The following is a 23,613-nucleotide window of genomic DNA, read 5'->3' as shown; positions in this document are numbered from 1 at the left end:
TGAATAGGGACTTACTGTCTTGCTCCTGATTATATCTCTAGAACCTCACAAATAGTGGGCACCCAGAATATGTTTGTTAATTTCTTATCGGGTCTACTATTAGTTATTTACTTTTTTTTTTTAATCCTCACATGAGGATATTTTTCTATTTATCTTTCAGATAGAGTGGGAGGGAGGGAGAGGAAGAGAAAAGGAGAGAGAGAGAAACATTGACATGAGAGGGACCCATTCACTGGTTGCCTTCCGCACAGCCCTACCCCAACAAGGGGCGGGGATGAACTGCAACCAAACCACAACTCAGGTACGTGCCCTTGACTGAAATTGAACCTGTGACTCATTGGTCTGCGGGCTGATTCTCTACCACTGAGCCAAACCGACCAAGGCCTATTAGCTATTTAGATTGTTTTCAGCATTTCTGTACTGTTTTTAATCCTAATATGACCATCCCTCTAAATTAATTTTTGTATATTTTTCTTCAGGGAAAATTTCTTAAGTTGAATTTGAGATTTACTGGTATATATTTTTTAAGCATTTATGCAATGTTTTTTACTACTATTCTTTCTTTACCCTTCTGTTTCACATACAGCTATATTAATTCCTTCAATGTAACTATTATTATTTATTTTATTTTTTCTAATTCTATAAACATATTCTTTTATTTAGAGGTAATTTTAGAATTCTGCTCAGAATTATACATTTAAGTTGTTTAAATAAATAGCCACACAAATTCTCATTTATACCAAATAGCTGGTTTATATTTATACTTCACCTCCAGAGGAGAAAACAAACATTTTGAGAATCAGAAAAATGAACAAAAAATGGTTGGTTGAAGAAGTCCATTGACTTTTTAAAATTTCACTTATTTTCCTTGAAGTTCTCTACCCTTTCCATCCATAATAAACCAAGATCATGTAGTAGTAAAATTTAAATTAGTGTTAAATTCCAAAATCAAGCTTTAGTTCAAACTCTTTCTCCAAGAGAACAAATTTTCCTGACTCTCTTTCCCTCAAATATAAAGAAAACATTCAAGGCAATTAAATTTCAAAATCTCTCCAGGTTACTTTTATATTTATACACCTTACTCAATAGGGAACCACAATTCTACCTCTACATTTCCCAGTGGAAGTACTTATCACCAAAGACCTATGCCACATGTCCCTTCACTTGGAGTACACAGCTTAAAATCTGGGTGTAACTAGCATTTTAAAAATTCAGTAATGACCATTACAAATAACCTAACTGGACAAACTCAAAAATAACTGCTTAGCTTTAAAATAAAAAGAACCATCTGTTTAATAACATATTTATATCTTGATAAGAATGAACCAGTGTGACCTGGAAGAGTCTAGAAATTCTTGGGTTAATTATAACAACATTGTGATAGGTTTTTCAAGTTACTTTCTAAACTCAGCAAGCCACTGGGCTCCTTCTGTACACCAAAAGGTTGTGTGTTTGATTCCACCAGGATGCACACCTAGATTGCAGGTTCCATCCCAGGTCCACCCATAAGGGAGGCAACCGAGATAGATCTCTCTCTTTCTCGCTCTCTCTCTCTCTTTCTCGCTCTCTCTCTTTCTCTCTCCTTCTCTCTCTCTCTTTTTCTCTCTCTCTCTCTCTCTCTGCCACCCCTCCCTTTTTCTAAATCAATAAAACACATCCTCAGGTAAAAATTTTTAAATATTAATTTCTGCCAATAAATAATGGGAAAGAGGCATACGTTGGATGTCTTACTAGGGAAAGCTAGATTTTTACATTCAGTGCGCTTCACTTTTTCTCATGGAGGCTTTTTAGTTATTTTATAGGTTTTAGCAAAATTCTCCCTGCCAAATACTGTGATAGGTTCTTTTTTTGTTTTTTGTTTTTGTTTGTTTGTTTGTTTTAGTGGGGGAGTTAGGTGGGGATTTTTTTGTAACAAGGAGAAAGTTGCTTTTCAGTCTCACTATTTCCAATAATCTTTTTTCAGGTTGACCCTGTATTATGTTGGAATAGGAGTTACTGCCTTGGTGTTTGGCTATGTACAGATTTCTTTTTGGGTTATGACTGCAGCACGGCAAACCAAGAGAATTCGAAAAGAATTTTTTCATTCCATTTTGGCGCAGGACATCAGCTGGTTTGACGGCTGTGACATTGGTGAACTGAACACTCGAATGACTGAGTAAGCAGAGGCATGTGTAGCATATCGACTTCTCATATCTCACATAAAAATGACTTTGCTGCATTTATTTGTTTCAGTGACATCAACAAAATCAATGATGGTATTGGAGACAAAATTGCTCTATTGTTTCAAAACATGTCTACATTTTCTATTGGCCTGGCGATTGGTTTGGTGAAGGGCTGGAAACTCACCCTGGTGACTCTGTCTACATCACCTCTTATAATCACTTCAGCAGCCATGTTTTCTAGGGTAAGGAAGGATGGGTAATGTGGTGTTAATTAGATGCAGGAATGTGAACTAGGTGTTTACTGGGTTTGTCAGAAAGGCATTTCTTTTTATTTTTTATGTCCCAAAATAGAAAGGGACATTATACACCAAAATTACTTTTTATTTTGTTTACCATTAATCACCTCTCTATCTTCAGTTATTAGGCTATGATGAGGCTGGTTTTAGTATCTTAACTACAATTAAAAAACATTGCTCTACATTTAATAGCCTAATGCAGCTTCAAATGATAGCATAAAGTACTGTGCATGGATACTTTGAATGCTGGGAGTGCCTTATATATTCTAAATTCCCAGGTCAGTGTATTGCAGTTTATTTCACTAGAACAGAATGAGAAAATCCTAAAACAGTGAATACTTAAACACTTTTTTATATCAGCCATTTAAAGTTTAAATTTTTAATAAGGCTCTGAATTATATTTAAAATGTTTGTTAATGTCTATTTTTATGTACTAGGTAAATCTCTTGATTTTTTTAACAAATTATGTATGTGCATTTAAAATTATATTTTTACCACTGTTATACTGAGTATACCACAAGATAATAATCTGTTATAACCTGATTTCGAAACCAATGCTCTTTGTAAAGTCTAAAAACAACCAATATATTCCTAATAGCTCTCTCCAAATCAAGTGTTTGGCAATTCTACCAATATATAGGAGATAGGTATCTATCTCCTAGATTTGAGGCACAGTATATTCTACCAATATATAGGAGATAGGTATCTATCTCCTAGATTTGAGGCACAGTATATTCTTGAGAGATGAATAGAGTTTTTAATTTTGCAAAGCAAATTGTTATTTATGAAAATCAAATCCATAAAAGTCACTGAGTTCATTTGCTAGCAATATACAAAGTCAACTAAACAAGAATTTTTAGTAATAAAAAATATTCTGTGATTGAATAATTCCTTAACAATAGACTTGGATGTTTAGACAAAACATCTTTAGTTAGTGTGACTTCTAGTGTTAACTCGGTAACCCTTGTCAAAACCTTCATCCCTAGCTTATTTGAAATGAGGACCTCTCAGGAGGATGATTACCCACAGTATGTTACTATGATCAGCCTTTAACTTAACTGCCCAGGGAAGTGAAGTAGACAGGTCCTTTAAAAGGAACTGCAGTGGGGAATCTAAGTTTTGCTATTGTTGTATTAACTGATTGTGAAGAGGAAGCAAGTAAAAGTAAAAGTTATCCAATTGAAGAGGCCAGGGTAAATGGTTTCTAGCTTCATTCAATTTAATTTAATTTGACAAACATTTATTAAATACTTGCTATGTACAAGGCTTTTTGCTAGGTACTGCTTCCCTTCTAGTGATAGAAATGATTGGTTTTTTTTTAAACAATAATTCAGAAAATAATGGTTATTACTCAGCTTATGCTACCTTCTGAGTTTAACAACTGTCCTAGTATGTCTTACATAAAATCAGCTTCAGCCCGGCCGGTGTGGCTCAATGGATTGAGTGGCATCCCATGAACTGAGAGGTCCCAGTTCAATTCTCTATCAGGGCACATGCCCAGGTTAGGGACTTCATTACCAGTGGGAGGCATGCAAGAGTCAGCCAATCTATGTTTCTCTCTCTCCGTTCCTCTCTCTATAAAAAAATCAATAAAAACATATTGAACACAAAAAAATTTTAATCAGTTCCAATATTATGAAATGTACTTTGAAAGTGTTATGTGAGTAGGCAATAGACTCACAGCTCAGAAAAAATTTTCTATTTCCTTTCATTGAACTGTGTGCTAATTACTAAATTAAATCATTTACTAATTAAAGGAGTAGTAAGTGCATATAATAGAGAAAAGGGCCTATTTTGATTTTTAAATTTTGAGAAATCTCATAAACCTCCCTAATATCATCAAATGTGATATTATCCTCTCTCTGACTCTGGAATCTCATCTCTTAGTGTTTGGAGATACAGTATTTTACTAGAAAGGCTGTATTATGCAGTAATAGCTTCCAGGTCATACCCCATGCATATATAGGATCACCTTTTCCTGCCGCAACCCTGTGCCCAATATCCTCTAGAAGCCTTGCTTTTTACATAATAACAAACCAAATCCAGTTAAATTAGGCTTACTAATTTCCAGAGTGCAGCCCAAAGAACTGTATCCCTAATATCCTTCTCCAAACCAAGTCTTTACCAATTATATGAATATAAACACCTAAGGTTTTAAAAATACAGAGAGAAAACAGTAAAACTCTACAGTAGAAGGCAAAAATAGAGATTTAGACTATAGGTTGTGTTAGGCTAAGCTCTTTCACTGCTGTGAGGCTTTAAAAAGTCAATTAATATATCTGGCCTTTGACTTCCTCATTTGCAAATTGACGAGGGTAGATGAAGTGATGTTAAGTACCTTTGCAATAATAAAATTATGTTATTCTAGATTCTACCTGAATTAAATTTTCTGTACATTATTACCAGTCCAGGGTCATTCTTTGATTAACTGTGGTCATGGTTTATTACAGATAGTCATCTCATTGACCAGTAAGGAATTAAATGCCTATTCCAAAGCTGGAGCTGTGGCAGAAGAAGTTTTATCATCAATTCGAACAGTTGTAGCCTTTGGGGCCCAAGAGAAAGAAATTCAAAGGTCTGTTTCTTTAATTATGACAATACGTGCTTGGTTTTATTTTTTTCCCCAAAGGCTATTACATTATGTTTTGTCTTTTTAAGGTATACACACAATCTAAAAGATGCAAAGGATGTCGGCATTAAAAAGACTATAGCTTCAAAACTCTCTCTTGGTGCTGTGTACTTCTTTATGAATGGAACCTATGGACTCACTTTCTGGTATGGAACATCCTTGATTCTGAGTGGAGAACCTGGTTACACCATTGGAACTGTCCTTGCTGTAAGTTGTGTTTGAGAACAAAAGTAGTTGGCCTAGAAAAATTTTTTCTTACATATAGTAAAAATTTCTCTTTGAATAACACTGAATATTCAGGGATGAATGTTTTTAATAAAGAAATATGTGTTTCCTTCAAATGATTTGTATACATCTTTAAGTTATATTATGAATGACAGGATATATTCATCCAGCCTATCTTCTAAAGAATCATAATTTAGCCCTGGCCGGTTTGGTTCAGCTGTTAGAGCATCGGCCTGCGGTCTGGAGAAACCCAGGTTCGGTTCCCGCTAAGGGCACGTACCTCGGTTGCAGTTTGTCCCCGGCCCTGATTGGGTCGTGTGGGTGGCGACCACTTGGTGTGTCCCTTTCACATCCATGTTTCTCTCTCTCTCTCTCCCTCCCTCCAACTCTATCTAAACAAAATATCAAAAAATGTCCTTGGATGAGGATAAAAAAAAAAAAAGAATCATAATTTAATTTTTCACTGGGAGATAGAGTTTTCTTAATCTAGCAGTCAAAAAGGTCAGTTTCTGGTGAGACTTCTTCCTTTCAGTCTTGCTGAAATAAAGTAGTGCTCTAAATTCTTCTTGCTAAATGTCTTCCCTCTGGGAAGACTCTATATATTGGACTCTCCTGCCCTTCCTTCGACCTTTCAGTATATAGGAATGTTTAAAACAGACTAACCCCAGTCAGGTGGCCCAGTTGATAGGAATTGTCACATACACCAAGAAGGCTGCAGGTTCGATTCCCAGTCGGGGTGCGTACAGGAGGCAACTGATAGATTTTTCTCTCACATCGATGTTTCCCTCTCTCTCCCTCCCTCTCTCTCCAAAATCAATGAACATATCCTTAAGGGAGGATTAAAAACAAACAAAACAAAAATAAAACCCAGGCTGTATAAGGTCTGTCCATCATCACTATTGAGAATCCTTTGAACTCTTAAGGGCTATGCATTGAATTTGAATGTATTCAGTTATCCCAAGTGTCAAAAATCAACAGATCATTTCAAGATTAAGAATTATTTGCTTTGCTGAACTCAATTGATCTGGTCTATATACTTCAGTTCATATCTGGCTCTCCCATTCTATGTAGATTGCTTTTTTCTCAACTAAAGTCATCTTTTAAATTTGAGACTTTCATAGTTAAGACTTTAAGCTATTCGTTTATTTCATATAAATGAAATGAGCATGAGGAATTCGGTGCACATCCTTGCTCCTAAATTTATATGTGACTTGGACAAATGACTTGCTAGGCCTCAGTTTTCTCATCTATAAGTAGAGAAAATAGCACCTAGCTTGTAGGGCTCTATCCTTATTTGAATTTTTGCAGAGATGTGTCTGTTTTAAAATGGACAGGTATCTAATAAGACAAGAATTCATAAAAGTTTGGACAGAAATTGTACAATGTCTCGAAGTTAGTGAAATCTAACACATCCTTCTCTTTAAAGATCAATGGGTTGACCAGCAAGGAGGGGAGGACAGTTCATCTCCTCATTCAACCAGGTTCATGTATGGCAGGCATTCCTTGGTAAACCAATTATCCTGCTCAGACTTCCCAGAAGGTGATATCAATAGGACTATTGGACAATCAAAAGTTGTTCCACAATAGGGAAAGGTCAAATATACTTGGATTAACTTATGATTCCTTTATATTTAACAGCAGCTTCTATTCTCTCCTACCTAGTTTTTCTGATATCTGTCTGAGTCTTAACCAAGTATATACTTATTCTTTTGTCTCCCTTATGTAACTGAGGAAGGATAAATATTTTTTTTGTTGTTGTTCTTGTAGGTTTTCTTTAGTGTAATCCATAGTAGTTATTGCATTGGAACAGCAGCCCCTAACTTTGAAAACTTCACTATAGCCCGAGGAGCTGCCTTTAATATTTTTCAGGTTATTGATAAGGTAAGACTTCTAATTATTTTGAAAGAAAACTAGCATTGCTGTAAGAAGAAAACCAAAGAAAGCACTCATGTCACTAAAACAAATAGGCAAAATCCATGTTGGGCAATTGTCTATGAAAAGAGAGTTTGTTTTAATTCTTCTACAAGGAGATTATGTTTTATTAAAACCTTTATGTCTTACCATGGCTGATTTTGCTCAGCAGTTAGAGCATCAGTCCACAGACTGAAGGGTCACAGGTTTGATTCCAGATCAAGGGAATCCCGGGTGGGGATCGTGTGGCAAGCAACCATTCCCAATCAATGTGTCTCTCTCACATTGATGTTTCTCTCCCTCCCTCCCTCCCTTCCACTCTATTTAAAAATCAATGGAAAAATATCCTTGGGTGAGGATTATCCAAAAGAAATAATAAATAAACCCTTCATGTCTCAATCATTGTCCTTCTAGCAAAAAGGAAAACATTGTAAAAGAAAACCATCTTTAAACTAGTTTGTAGAGTGTAGAGATTGTCAACTTATTCCCTTGAAGATTTATAACATTCTTTGTTTTTCCAAGAAACCCACTATAGGTAACTTTTCAACAACAGGTTCTAAACCAGAAAGCATAGAAGGAACTGTCGAATTTAAAAATGTCTCTTTCAGTTATCCATCAAGACCTTCTGTCAAGGTAGGTTAAAATTAATTATAGAATTGTACAGTTTTCTGATATTGTCATCTACTGGCTAAGATCTCCTCTTATGAGATAATCTGGAATTGTTTTGGCCAAGATTTAGCCCCTTTGCTCAGAGACTTGAGAGAGAAAGAGAGAGAGAGAAGGAGAGAGTAAAAGCCCAAAGAGATAGTGGTGGGGAGGGAGGAAGAAGGAAAGAAAGACCAGTAATGGACAGGTAATTCTACATTTTGCAGCCTCTTTTCTATATCCGGCTGACTAAATAAAGCATTTTCAACTCCCTGGATGGAATTCCTTTACTCTGGATTTGGGAGCACACTGCAATGTCTTGAATTGATGGTGCCACCTACAGGTGGTCTCTGGATGTCATCCCACTCAACATGACTCATTTTAACCTAATTTCTGACCTGGGAGAATGGTTGTACCTTTCACTTCTTCCTTTCATAGAGCTTTTACTGCACCAGCATTTGTGCCTCAGTTACTTCCTCTCTCACTTTTACATACACACAAACACACTCACTTATGCACAGTAGCACAATTTACCCTCCTTCCTGTCATTCAGCCTTTGACAAGTTCTTGAGAAAATGCCTGTCTCTTCTATTGTTTTTTCTTCTTTCATTTTATTGTGTATTTATCCAAAAAAGTAGTTGAAGATTGTAAAGAGTAACTACTAACAAATACCTGTTTTATAGAAAAAGGACATGGTTTTAAGTGAAATTAATAAATTGCTACTATTATCAACCTCTAAGCCTTGTATGGTATGTATACAAATAAATGTCTCCTGCATAATTTGCATCAAAAATGATCTTCCTATTACTATTTCCTTATTTTTCAATAATGTTAAATATATTCTAAAAAACACTTTCTTCAATAGCTCACAAATATATCCAGCAAGATTTCATTCAGTTGTTGCAAATTAAAAGGTAAAATTTTCACTAACTTGGTAGTCATGAAATCCATATGAAGTATTTCAGCTGAAAATACAGTTTGCTCTGGCTAGTGTCTTTGATTGAAATTCTCTTTTCAAAGCTCTTTATTTTTTTAAAGTTCTTGTTATTTATCATTATACTACTGTAGTAGTATTTTCTTCTTCTATTTTTCTTAAAATAAACAGAATATTTCAGCTCCATTTTGCAACTACATTTGGGTTGGCTTCCTGGAATCTTGCAGTGACGTGCTCTCAGGGTTTTAAACAATTGTTTTTTAAATAAATTTTTGAAACATAGTTTTGCTTGTTAAACTGAAGAATGAATAAATTTTAAAAAAGAAAAAGTTCACTCATTTTAAATAAAACACAAATTCTTCTAAGGAAAGAACAGAAATCTACTCTAGAGTAAAAGTGCAGGTGGGAGAGGAGGTCCTCCCACTGGGGGTCCTGATTTCTCACCTCTGTTAGAGAATTTCTCTCTGCTTGGCCCTTTGAAGGTTTTCTGTTTGGCTACTTAAAGGGTCTGTTTCTTTACAAATAGGGAGATCAAAGTGAAAGAATCCAAGGAAAGATTCCCATACTTGGGGCTGAATACATACAAATGCAAGCAGAGATAGGTGAGAATTTCTCAGTGGGATTGCTATTGTCATTTGGGGAGGTTTCTCGCACATTGTAGGTCCCTGGAACACTAAATGCTGGTAGCAACCTCCAGTTATTGAGAAAATTTTAAAGTGCTTCCCCTAAGTTGAAATATCCCCATGAGATCCACCACTAGGAAGAGAGTGGAATTCCATTCAGGGGAGTCCCTATGAAGTTTTAACAGTTGTTTTACTTTGGAATGTATTTTGCAATAATGTTAAATATATTCTAAGAAACACTTTCTTAAATAGCTCACAAATATATCCAGCAAGATTTCATTCAGTTGTTGCAAATTAAAAGGTAAAATTTTTACTAACGTGGGCGTCATGAAATTCATATGAAGTATTTCAGCTGAAAATACAGTTTGCTCTGGCTAGTTAATATTTAATGAATACTCTTAATTTAGATTTCTTCTTTATATAGAGAGATTCTTTTACTATTATATTCCAAAATTATGTAGGTTATTATTAGGCATGTATGTGAAACAAAGAAGCAAGATCAATTGTTTTTAAGTACCACTAAAAAATTTTTATGTTAATTACATTAAATTTCTGAAAATACGTAAACCACATTCTCACTTTTCCTAGTTTTATAGATTTCTTCCCATACATTCCAATAGATTCTGAAAGGTCTGAATCTCAAAATTAAGTCTGGAGAGACAGTAGCCTTGGTTGGCCCCAGTGGCAGTGGGAAGAGTACAGCAGTCCAGCTTCTGCAGAGGTTATATGATCCTGAAGACGGCTTTGTAAGTACACTTAGCAATATTATGTACAGTCTGCACAACGAGATTTGGAAATACCACCTCTTACAGAGATCGTACAGCTATGGCAGCTTTTAATTTTAACAGTGGAGCTCAGAGAGAAGCAATCTTGTTTTCTTTCCTGTATATTCATTCATTCAACAAGTATTTCTTGAGCACCTACTATGCACCAGGCAATGTTCTAGGTGGCAGGCATACATTGGTGCACAAAGCACAAAAACCTCTGCCCTCATCAAGTTTACATTCTAATAAGTAGAATTAATTAATTTTAAAAATAAGCAAGTTATGTAATCAGTTAGATGGTAGTAAATGCTGAAGAGAAAAATAACCTAGTAATTTGTAGTACCCAGAACTTACCAAGAATTTGTTTCTCAAAACATCCCAGAAGAATGACATGTACAGAGAATATGCTCTCTCATTTTTTTCTGTCACCCATAATGTTGCACTTAATTTTCTCACCTTTGTACATGGCATAGAGAATGAGACTATGAAAGTCACAGAAGCATAATTATTTAATGCTTCTATTCAAATTTTCAGCTGTTATTTTAAAAAGAAAATCTACTCTCCAATAGCCTTGTTTTACTTAAATTTGACTTGTTAAGTAAATCTTCATTTGGAGTCTCCTATACTCATGTATCCATGCTAATATTGAATAAATTATTGTATAACCATTCCATATATAAAGCAGTTGCATAAAATACCCTTTCCTAAACAAAATACCAGAGGTGGTGAGAAAGAGAGAATCTATGAGTTATAATTATCAAACATTGGCTCTGTCATTGGAATATGTTGGGGTAATAGGTAATGGCACTATCTATAGGGAAGACAGCACTTATATTTATAGCAATGAGTGGGGTGTAGAAGAGAAGTAAGACAGGATATTTCCTAGAAAAAAATGCAAAAATCACATCAGTCTTAAAATAACAAAATTCAAGTTTGTTACATGTGTCTACACGACAACATTGTGTCTCCTAGGGTATATATCTTTATAATACGTAATTTATGGATTTTAGAATAAGGATGTTTAAGTGACGTGGCAAGATTTTAAGCCAATTTTTTGTTCCTATCCATCAGAAAAAGTCTCTTAACAATAAAAATGCTATAATTATTTTATCAAAATATAGTCAGTTTTTGATTCCTGAAAAACCATGCTTCTCTCACTTTATGCTTTGGACTAGTAAAAAAGACTCTAAACACAGTATAGTGAAAGGCATCACGATTCATTCCTTTGGATTGGCAGATTACAGTGGATGGGAATGACATCAGAACATTAAATGTTCAGCATTATCGAGAACATATTGGAGTGGTCAGCCAAGAGCCTGTTTTGTTTGGGACTACCATTAGTAACAATATTAAATATGGACGAGAAGGCGTGACTGATGAAGAGATAGAGAAAGCAGCAAAGGAAGCAGATGCTTATGATTTCATAATGGAATTTCCCAATGTAAGTACACTATGTAGCCTGTGTGCTTAGCTTATAGTTAAAGCACTACAATATTCCAAAATGAGATAACAAACCAATAACTTCTACAGAGTAGGGAGATGTGATTAATTTTGAGTTACCCTAGATGAAACATCTATAAATGAGAGAACATGGTAAAAAAAAAAAAAAAAAATGCATCATTGAAAGATAAGTTTTAAAAATCCTATTTGATTCTAATTGGTTCTTTTTTACTATGAATGAAAAATAAAAAATAATAAAGATTATATGAGACAAAATCATCATTACAAGCAAAGAAATGATGTCTCCAAAATGTTGATTTGCAAGGCCATCTTGTGGCTAACAATGGGAATGTCACACAAATGTTCAGATTTGTTCTGTGATTAGGCAAAAGAAAAACTATGATCATTTTTTTAGAATCATATGGAAGTAATATTGGACATGAAATATGAAATCATACTTGGAAATAGATATAATAGATATTATACTGTATTCTAATGGGTATTTAGAATTGATTGCTATAAAACCATTTATTTACATTTTCCAAAGTATATATTTATCATTATCACTTGAAATTGTTGTGGGGAGTACCCTGTGAAATATGAAAAGATAAGATTTGAAATTAAATTACAGACAAAATTCCACCATCCTTGATGCCAGCAACAAAAAAAATTTTATTATAATGAATATATTTCACAAACTGTCTTCCATGGGTAATAATAATTTTGTTCTTTTTTTATATATATTTAAACTTTTTGTTATGCCAGTAAATACCTCCTATCCCTATTATTTAACATTATAACTCATATAACAGCAAACTCATTAAAGATTTGAGGTCATTCTTTGCCTTATGGTTCAGGAAAACATAGACTTCCTTTCTTTGACCTTTTGACACTTACAATGGCATCCTTTGCTCAAAACACTGGTCATCTTCATTTTCCCACTTGGAATTAGGTAGCTTTCTGGTGCCTCTTAAATTATACCCTGTAAATTACTACTTACTTTTACTAAAAATCTCATATTTATACAAAAATGTCCCTTGCTATAAATAGAATAGTAAATTCTAAAGATATAATTCAAAGAACAAATTAAAGATACTGGCTATGATGATGAAAACTAAATTCCACAGTTATGTTTGTTCAGAGAAATAAGGATAAGTACAATAATAAACAAAAATTCCAAAAGTGCTTAATTTATATAAGTGAAAAATTGGGAAAAGCTATGCTCGAAACAACAACAACAAAAACACATTACTTTTATGATACGTCTATGATATACATGTATTTTTAATTTAATATAGTAGGATTAACTAGTACTTGCTAGCCTTTTCCAATATACAACCATAACTCTAGCTAAACTAGGACAGGTGTTTCCAAGCACTGGATGAAAGGTAGCATAAAACTGTGATTCCAGAGAGAAAGGAAGCTCATGAAGAAAGTCCATGAATTTGCAGCATTCTGCCTGGGAACAAATTTCTGACCACATCTCTGGGAACACAGAACATGGTAGTCCCACTGAGCTGACAGACAGAGATAGAATTTCAGGGCAGCTTAAGCAAATGGAGAGGCAGTGAAGAGAGCTGTGGAGTTTAGTTGGGAGTCAGAGGTCCATGTACATATCCCTTGGGAATCTTTGAGGATAAGGCTACTGAAGGCTTACCAGAGAGTATCTGCTACAAAGCTGAGAGTAGAACAAAGATAACAGAAGTCAGGCAGGATTGTAGGGACCTGCCACAGTGGAGAGATCACATTAACACCTTTTTAATACTTCAGGCATATAGCTGAGACACTAATAAAAGCTACACCTTAGGAGTAAAGACCACACCTTAGAGTAACGTTGACTCTAGACCTGCCCTAACAAATTCTAAAACCAAGCCATAACAAGATCCCTTGGGTAGACATAACTTAGAGGTTGGGTCCTGCCAAGTTTCAAGATTTTCTACAGATTCACTCCCAACAAAGCATAAAAAGGATTATACAAGTTCAAGGTGATAAGTCAATATTTGAATTGCCTACTAGAACAAAAATCAACATTTTTTTCAAAAGAAAAATTCAGAGTCTCTCCAACATATACACAGAATTGAGTACATATTCTAAAATAACTAGACATGCAAAGAAATAGGAAACTATGACCCACAGGCAAGAAAACATAATCTAAATGTTTATGCACTTCAGAAAAGCTTAAAAATATAAGAGGGAAAAATTGATACATCTGAAAGGAGAAATAGACAAATCATCAATTTTATTTGACGTCATCAAATCACGGAAAGTATGGATATAGACTGACTGGAACAATATTGCAACCAAGTGGATCTCACTGACATTTATAGAATACCCAATAACCACAGAACACATTCTTCTCAACTGCACAAGAGATGTTCACTGAAATAAACAATATTCTGGGCCATTAAAATAAAAATTAATAGCTTTGCAATTTCAAAGAAAATACATAAAATATGTTCTTAGTTTATAATTGAATTAAATAACATAAATCAATAACAGAAATATATCTGGAAAATAAAAAAATATTTGAAAATTAAATAACCTATTTCTGAATAATCTATAGCTCAAAGAGAAAATTTCAAGGAAAATTAAAAACTCTTTTGAACTAAATAAAAATTAAAATGCAATGTATCAATAGTTATGGGATACAGTTAAAGCACTGAGTTAAGAGAAATGTTTAAGCATTAAATACTTATTTTAGAAAAGAAAAAAGAACTGAAATCTGTAAACTACATTTTTACCTTGAGAAACTAGAGTAAAAAGAGCAAATCTAACCCAAGCAAGGAGAAGAAGGGAAATAATAGAGATTAGAGTAGCAATTAGTAAAATAAAAAAATGGAGCTATATTAGAGGCAATCATTGAAAAGATCAATAAAATCAGTAAAACAATATCAGGGCTCATAAAGAAAAAAAGGAAGAGAAACTAACAATATCAAAAAAGAAAGCAGGTACATCACTATTGATCCCAAAAACATTAAAAGGAACATTGTGAAAAAAGCTATGCCTATAAATTTGACAACTTGATCAGGGTCAATTCTTTGAAAGATACAAATTAACAAAAGTCACTCAAAAAGATGTAGATAATATGTAACTGTGTAAGACTTGTAACTGTGAAAAAAATCAACTAGATTTCAAAATAATAGTAATAGTTACAAAAGAAAGTAAAATTAAAAGTGGCATTCCCAATAGCATCACAAAACATAAAATAGAATAAATGTGAGGAAAGATATGTAAATCTCTGTGAAAATATCAAACATTGATAAGAGAAATTAAAGATCTAAATAAATAGAATGTACCTTACTCATTGATTTAGAGAGTCAATATTTTAAAGCTATGCATTCTCCCCAAATTGATCTATAAATTTGATGCTATAGCAATCAAAATCCTAACATTCTTTTCTCGTGTGTGGAAATTGACATGCTGATTCCAAAATGTATTTGAAAATTTAAATGACTAAGAATAGCTAAAACAATTTGGAAATAAGAACAATAAAGCTGGAAAACTTGTAATATCTAATTTTAAAACAGAAATTAAGACCTTGGTCAGTGTGGCTCAGTTGGTTGGAGTACCATCCCGTACCCTGAAAGGTCTCAGGTTCAATTCCTGATCAGGGCACATATACCCAGGTTGCAGGTGTATATACAGGAGGCAACGGATAGATGTTTCTCTCTCACATCGATGTTTTTCTCTCTCTTTCTCTCTCTCTCCCCCTTCTCCCTTCTTCTCTCTCTAAAATCAATAAAAATATATTATTGGGTGAGGATTTTTTTTAAGTTCTTTAAAACAGAAATTAAGGTAGTCATAATAGCATAAAAATGGACATGTAAATCAGTGGAGCAGAATAGAGATAGACCCATACATATCTAGTCAATTGATTTTTCACAAGGCCAATGTATTTCAGTGGAGGAAAGTCTTTTCAACAAATAGTACTAGAAAATTTAGATATCTATATGAAAAAAAATTAAATGTGGCCCTTACCTCATACCATACACATATATTAATTTGCCATGGATCTTAGGCCAAATGTAAAAATGTAAGCTGTCAAACTTCAAAATTAAAAACTTAGGGGGAAATCTTTGTGACCTTGAGGTAAAGATTTCTTAGACAGAAAAGCATATACTACTCAAAAAAATGATAGACTGGCCTTTGATGAGATTAAAACCTTTTAAATTTAATTTAAATTTAAAAGACATTATTTAAATAACAAAAAGGCAGCACACAAAGTTGAAGAAAATATCCACAATACACAGATCTGACAAAGGACATGCACTTAGAACATATAAATAACTCTTATAACACAGTAATGAGACAAAAATAAAAAGTGAATAAAATCTTGAACAACATTTTACAAAAAAAGAATCAAATGAACAATATACACATGAAAAGTATTTAACATTATTAGTCACCAGTGAAATCTAAAGTTTTACCACGATACTTAGGTATAAGTCTAACAAAATACGTATAAAATCTATATAAAGAAAATTATGAAACTCTGATGAACAAAATTTAAAAAGAAAGAGATAAATGGAGAGATATTTCATGTTCATGGGAAGGAAGACTCAATATTGTGAAGACGTCAGTGCTTCCCAACTTGATCTATAGATTCAATGTAATCCCAATAAAAATCCCAATAAGTTATGTTGTGGATATCAGCAAACTAATTCTAAAATTTATATCGGGAGGCAAAATACCCAGAATAGTGGATACAATATTGAAGAACACAGGTAAAAGACTACACTATACAACTTTAAGACTTACTGTAAAGTTACAGTAATCAAGACAGTGTGGTATTATAGAAAAAAAACAGATAGATCATTGGAACAGAATACAGTTCAGAAATACATCCATATCAATATAGTAAACTAATCTATGACAAAGAAGCAAGAGCAATATAATAGAACAAATATAGTTTTTTCAACAAACAAATGATATGAAATAACTGTACATCCACATGTAAAAACAAAAAAAATGAATGTAGACACAGACCTTTATACCCTTCACAAAATGGACCAGACACTTTAACAGACACCTCATCAAAGAAAATATACAGATGAAAATAAGCATATGAAAAGATGTTCCACATCATGTCATCAGGGAAATGCAAATTTAAAGAACAATGAGATACCACTACACTCGCTTTAGAATGGCCAAAATCTAGAACACTGACAACACATGCTGGGAGAATGTGGAGCAACAGGAACTCTCATTCAACAGATGGTACTGTGTGTGTGTGTGTGTGTGTGTGTGTGTGTGTGTGTGTGTGTGTGTATAATTTTACTAATGGTGCAAGAATATTGCTAGTGGGAATCCAAAGTGACAAACCACCATGGAGACAGTTTGGTGGTTTCTTTTAAAAACTAAACATATTCTTATCATATTATCCAGCAACCATACTCCTTGGTGTTTATCCAAAGGAGTTGAAAAACATACATCCACATAAAAACTTACACACAGATGTTTATAGCAGCTTTATTTGTAATTGCCAAATCTTGGAAGCAACCAAGATATTTTTCAGTAGGTTAATGGGTAAACTGTGATACATCTAGACAATGGAATATTATTCAGCACTAAAAAGAAATGAGCTTTCAAACTATGAAAAGATGTGGGGAAGACTTAAATGTATATTACTACATGAAAGAAGCCAGTTTGAAAAGGCTTCATACTGTATGATTTCAACTATATATCATTCTGGAAAGGCAAAACTGTGGAGTCAGTAAAAACATTAGTAGTTGCCATGGGGGACTGTGGGGAAGTGAATAGGAAAAGCACAGAGAATTTTTAGGGCAGTGAAAATACTCTGTATGGTACCATAATAATGTATACATGTAATTATATATTTGTCCAAAATCATACCCAGAGTGAATTATAATGTAAACTATGGACTTTGGGTGATTATGATGTGTCATTGTAGATTCCTCAATTGTAACAAATGTACCAACCACTCTGGTGGGGGAAGTCTGAGAAGTTTGTGCATGTCTGGAGACAGGGGTATATGGGAAATTTCTTTATCTTTCTCTCAGTTTTACCAGGAGCCTAATACAGCTCTATAAAAAGTCTTCTAAAAAAGTACACACTGCATGATTCCATTAATATGAAGTTCTAGAACTAGTGAAATTAATTTACTGTGGTTAAAATCAAATCAGTGCTATCCTGAGGCAGGGTGTGGGTTTTGACTGGAAAGGGTCATGAGGAAACTTTCTAGGTTGATGAAAATGTTCTATGTTGTCTTTATCAGGGTGGTGATAGCATTGAATATACTCATTTGTCAAAACTCATAGAACTGTGTATCAAAAAATTGAGGGCATTATTGAATATATAATGTTTATGGATACATAATTATTAAATCATTCCTCAATAAGGTTTATATTAAAAAAACAAATTTGAAGGTCAAACTCTATAAATAAGAGGTTTAGACAGGATATTTAAATCTATATCTTTGAAGACATGAACTTTGGATTGGGAACTTAACCAAATAGAATATTACTAACCATGCTTCATTAGTTCTAGAAGTTACCTCCAACCTCAAATATCTAAGGATATCTACTTTGTACCAAAAAAAGTAAAAGAAAACCTAAAAAGTCTCCCAAAATTGAAAAAAGTTTTGAGAAGTTCATTTTTGCAGTAATATTTTTTATACACTTTTTGGAATATACAGGAAGGAGATTGCATATAATGCATTAAGTTGCTAATAAACATTATGAATAGTAGTTAAGTATATGTTTGTATTACAATGTTCTTTTAAAGATAACATATTCTGAAAATTTCCTAAAAGCTTTGAAAATTGGTTCAAATTGTTATTAATCTTCTTTCAAATCCTTGATTATCATATATTCTCATTTCTTTTATCCCTGGCCCAAATTTTCTTAGGTCCTCTCTTTACTAGACTTTAAAAAAAAAATAGTTGTTTGTTTTTACAAAGAAAAAAATAGAATCAAAACCTGCCAGGCTGAACTAGTAATTAAACTGGTATTAAAACATAACTGTGATTGTTTGTCATTTCTTTTTCTACATTATTCGATCATATTATCTTCTGTTTCTGTGTTCTTTCCTATTTTTCATTAGAAATTTAATACCTTAGTAGGGGAAAAAGGAACTCAAATGAGTGGAGGACAGAAACAGAGAATTGCAATTGCTCGAGCTTTAGTTCGAAACCCAAAGATACTGATCTTAGATGAGGCCACATCTGCCCTAGATACAGAAAGTGAAACCGTTGTTCAAGCTGCACTGGAAAAGGTAAGTGAGCAGACACACTTCTTATGTTTATGTTCCTGGTTCAGCATTGTTTTTAAATACAAGAAAGTATAGTCCCATAGTGGATTATTTATTATATTTAGTAGTCTCCTTAACGTATGGATGCAGGGTGTTCACCCTTGTAAACATTGGATGTTATAGGAAATGATTTGTAGATGAGATGCTATAATTTGTAGATGCTATAATTGGTGCTGAAAACATATTTGACTCTGGTATCCAAGCAACCATCCTATTTAAAACTTTATTCCAATAAGTCTGCAATTTCCACCACCCCATAGTAATCTCACACCACTACCACCACCATAACTATAACTACATTCACCTTTGCCTTTTCCATACACACCTGTGGGATTCTCTTCTCTGACAACTTTTCTTCTTTAGGGCAATCTCGGAGTACTCATTTTAACTTAATTTCACCTCAAGTAGAGAAGCATACCGTGTGGTTTGACCTAAACTTGAACCATTTTACCCAACAGTCCCAGGCCCTCAAACCTCACACTGACCTTCTGCTTACAGCAAGCGGCTGCAGGTGCTTCATGGCCACAGTGCAGCCATGCTGTTTTTTCTCTCAAGGAAAACGTAGGCTTTTCTTTTTAAATTCTGACTTTGTGGGACTAGAAATGGTTACTGGCAACCAGAGTGCCCACCGCTTATGGAAAAATGTACTACTTACTATTATCAACTTACAAATCAGAGTGTATGTTTTTTACCCTTATTTCCATCCTATGATGAATGTGTCACATGCTACACATTATATTTCTTTTTTTCATAAAATAAACAAGTGATAAAAAATGCATGTTTACTGTGGACACTTTGCTAATTTGGTTCATTTGGGTGAAGAAACAGTGATTCCCTCAAGGTTATAACTAATGCTTATTCATTTTTTGTACTTACTATCTAGGACAGGGTTCTATCTATTGAATGCACTATCTGTAAGTGTTGATATTTCCTCCCTTGGGGCTTAAATGTACCAAAAAATGATTACACTTAACATAACCATCTCTTAAGTTACACACAATTTTTTTCCAGGTTTATTGAGGTATAATTGACATACCTATATAAGATTTTTAAAACCATATTATAATAGGCTCTGAGATTATTTAAAAGTTAAATGTTGTCCCCATTGTCTTTTCATCCAGTATGTTAGTCACTTCAGGCAATCAAAACTTGTTCAAACTTTAAAAATCAATAGTTGTTTTGCAACATGATAAACTAATACACACGTGTGTTTTATTTTTCCTACTGGTTATAGTGAAATCTATATCATAAGTGAAAGGGAACAATGCAAAATATTTGTAAACTGTGATTCCAATTATATAAAATAGGTGTACACGTGAACAAAATTGAAGGCAACATATATAAAAATAGTAACAGTTGTGAGGCAGAATTATGGGGTTTCTTAAGATACCATCTAACTCACAACAGTTAGCTGGTTTTTACAACTCAAAATATCATGTAAGCTATTAACCAACAAAAAAGAGAAGAGTAAAAATTATCCCTCCTCACTGATGCATTTCTCCATGGCCAGCTTTCACATACTCCTCCCAACCCCTTCTCTCCATTACCCCATTGGCTTCCTTTTATATGAAGTTCTAGAGCAAGTAAAACTAATTTATAGTAATTTTTTTAAATTAAATCAATGGTTTCCTGGAGCAGCAGGTGGGTTTTGACTAAAAAGGGACATACGGGAACTATCACTCTTGTCCTCACTTGGATTATTGCAATAGCTAACTCGCTGGTTCAGCCCATGCCCATTTCAGTTTTTTCTACCACAGCAGCCAGGTAATGCTATTAATGTGTAAATTTGATCATGACACGCGTCTGCTTCAAATCCTCCAGTGACTCCTTATCTCACTCTTCACTCTAAATAAAAACCAAATTCCTTACAGTAAACTACCAGGTTCTCTGAAGTTAGGCACCAAACTCCTTCTAGAAACTCACATCCCACCACTCTTCCCCACATTGGCTGCTCCTTAAACATGCCATAGCACTTGTCATCAGCTAACGTAATAGGTATGTATTTGTTTATTTTCCTGTCTCTCTTTCCCCACTGGAATGTCAACTTTCTGTGGCAAAAGCTTTGATTGATTAACTGAAGTGTTACCAGCACTAGAACCATGCCTGGCCCTTAGTAGACAGCCGATAAATATTTGTTGAATAAATTTTGGATGAGTGTTCCAAGGCCTGAAGTGCTGTTTTCTGGATTCCTTAATTTAGGCTTGCCAAAAACTAGTTTTGCTTTATTAATCTTGTTCAAGAGGAGAATCTAGGGTCAGCAGATAAAGATTAATGCCACAAGCCATAGGGTTTCACTCTGCTACTAGTTTGGACCTGGTATGCCAATGTAGCAGACTTCTAGGCTATTCCACTGTGAGTAGACATGGCAGTGAACATCTCCAGGTCACTGGGAAGCAGAGGAAGCCCTCACTGATTTTGGAATAAAGCCTGTAAAAGCTCTTGGAAATGTTAAAAGTGGTATGCAAATCTATGGAGTAATTATTATTAAGGGAGGCTCAGCTATACCACATCAATGGAGAACCTTTAAAAGGGCCCTTTCCTTACTATGAGGGAAGTGTTTCCATCACAGTTTTATTCTTGGAAGAGACAGAACTGCTTCTGTTGAAACCTTCTTGGGCTTTTCTTTATCATCACTGTTCTTTCCCACCATGATGCACTCTGTTGGTCTTCCTCTGAGACCCCTTACATTATATTTATACTACCTGGAGAATTGAACAATAAGAAAATTGGTATATGACATTAAGCTGTGGGTTATTTTATTAAATATTAAATATTCATCCCTAAGAAGTGGTTGTCCAAAGTTGAAGTTAGGTTAATTATTGTACACACACACACATTTTTGGTATGTTGATGTCAGTTACATATCTTGCCCTCTATCTATGATATTGGAGTTTTTTTTCTTTTTTTAACCATTTGTAGCAAGACTATAATAATGGAGAGCAGAAAGGAGATTTCTGTAAGGGGATTTCCTTGGCTGGAATTTAGCCAGGAGAACAAAGGTAACACAAAAACTACCTCATTCCCCAAGCATCATGGGACATTTTATAAGCCTGCTTAATCAAGCTCACGTTTGTAAGGTTTGGTTAAATTATAGGCCACTAACTTCTTTTAGGATAGTGCTTCTCCCCTTTAATAGATCAGGGCCCCATTGAGACTCTGTAACTCTTCAGAAAAATCTACAAATGCAGTTGTACACAAAGATTTATAAATAATATTGAAAGGTTCATAGACTCCCTGAAGCCATTCACAAGTCATTATTTTATGTGTAATAAAGGAATAAATGGATAATAATAGCCAATCCTTCTAAGAACCCAATGAGATGAGAACACTTATTCTCCTACTTTACTGATGTACACACTGAAGCACAGGGATGTTGAGTAGGAGTTGGGCAACAGTGAAGCCAGAACCTGGACCCAGACTGTCAGCCCTATACCTTATTCACATAACCACCATGCTGTACTTCATCAAGATTATATATCTGCCAGGGACTGAAGCAAAATCTGGATCCAGATTTCTCTTTAAAACCAGCCTCTTATTCAATATAGAATTACCATATGATCCAGCAATTCCATTTCTGGGTATATACCTCCAAAAATTGAAAGTAGGGACTTAAATAGGTATTTGTGTGCCAGTATTCACAGTGGCATCATTCACAATAACAAAAAGGTAGAAACAACCCAAATGTCCATCAACAGATGAGTGGATAAACAGAAGTTGGTATAGATATACAATGGAATGAAATTCTGACACATGCTACAACATAGATGAATCTTGAGGACATTATGCTAACTGAAATAACACAAAGCCCTGGCCGATTTTGCTCAGTGGTTAGAGCATCAGCCTGCGGACCAGTGTGTTTGGTTCCCGCTAGGGGCACATACCTCAGTCTCAGTGTTTCCCTGCCCTGGTGGGGGGTCCTGTGGGTGGCAACCAGTCGATGTGTCTCTCACATAGATGCTTCTTTCCCTCTATTTCTTTTTCTCTCCCTCCCGCTCTATCTGAAGATAAATGAAAAAATGTCCTTGGGTGAGGAAAAAAAATAAGGCATATGCAAAAAGACAAGTTTGTATGATTACACTTATATGGGATACCTAGGACAGTCAAATTTATAGACAGAAAATAAAATAGAGGTTACCAGGGGTTTAGAGAAAGGGGTAATAGAGAGTTATGATATGAAGGGTACAGAGTCTCAGTATGGGATGAAGAAAAATTTCTTAAGATGATAGTAGTGATGATTACACAACAATGTGAATGTACTTAATACCACTTAATTATACACTTAAAAATGGTTAAAATTTTATGTTATGTATATTTTACTATAACAAAAAAGAGAATCACAATCTAAGCCTGAGTATAAAAGAATAGTGAAACAAAAGAAATTGGCCTCTCAGATCTGAGAGGATCCTAATCCTTTAAAATGGTTAGAATAATAAATTTCATGTTACACTTATTTTATCAGCATTTAAAAAAAAAAAAAAAACCAACAACAATCTAGCCTCTTCCCAAAACCATTCTGCCCTCTTGAGAGAGAAACATATCATACCCCAAATGAAGGCTCTCATGTAAGCTTATAATAGACTCACTTTCGTCCCATTAAGCTTCTTATTTTGATCCTATTATATATAGGTACTGGATTTTTCTTTTACAAATGAATTTAAATTATTACTTAGCAGGATATTTCAAAGTCTTAAAAATATAATAAAATGCTGTAAAAT

The 23,613-nt window shown here is 34.2% G+C and overlaps 1 protein-coding gene across 1 annotated transcript in view; it reads left to right on the top strand.

The window, feature by feature from the left end:
• ABCB5 (ATP binding cassette subfamily B member 5) overlaps nucleotides 1–23,613 on the top strand; it is a 120,302-nt gene that overhangs the window by 29,333 nt on the left and 67,356 nt on the right. Inside the window, exons 5-13 of the mRNA XM_036246686.1 lie at nucleotides 1,964–2,155; nucleotides 2,233–2,404; nucleotides 4,909–5,033; nucleotides 5,117–5,294; nucleotides 7,080–7,193; nucleotides 7,746–7,856; nucleotides 10,046–10,171; nucleotides 11,427–11,630; nucleotides 18,692–18,862. Of these exons, the coding sequence (XP_036102579.1) occupies nucleotides 1,964–2,155; nucleotides 2,233–2,404; nucleotides 4,909–5,033; nucleotides 5,117–5,294; nucleotides 7,080–7,193; nucleotides 7,746–7,856; nucleotides 10,046–10,171; nucleotides 11,427–11,630; nucleotides 18,692–18,862 (1,393 nt within the window). The remainder of the gene's footprint in view (nucleotides 1–1,963; nucleotides 2,156–2,232; nucleotides 2,405–4,908; nucleotides 5,034–5,116; nucleotides 5,295–7,079; nucleotides 7,194–7,745; nucleotides 7,857–10,045; nucleotides 10,172–11,426; nucleotides 11,631–18,691; nucleotides 18,863–23,613) is intronic.

The sequence above is a fragment of the Molossus molossus genome, unplaced genomic scaffold (genome assembly GCF_014108415.1).
Source record: "Molossus molossus isolate mMolMol1 unplaced genomic scaffold, mMolMol1.p scaffold_m16_p_7, whole genome shotgun sequence".
NCBI classification, from domain to species: Eukaryota; Metazoa; Chordata; class Mammalia; order Chiroptera; family Molossidae; genus Molossus; species Molossus molossus.
This window is presented reverse-complemented; position numbering and strand designations above follow the sequence as displayed.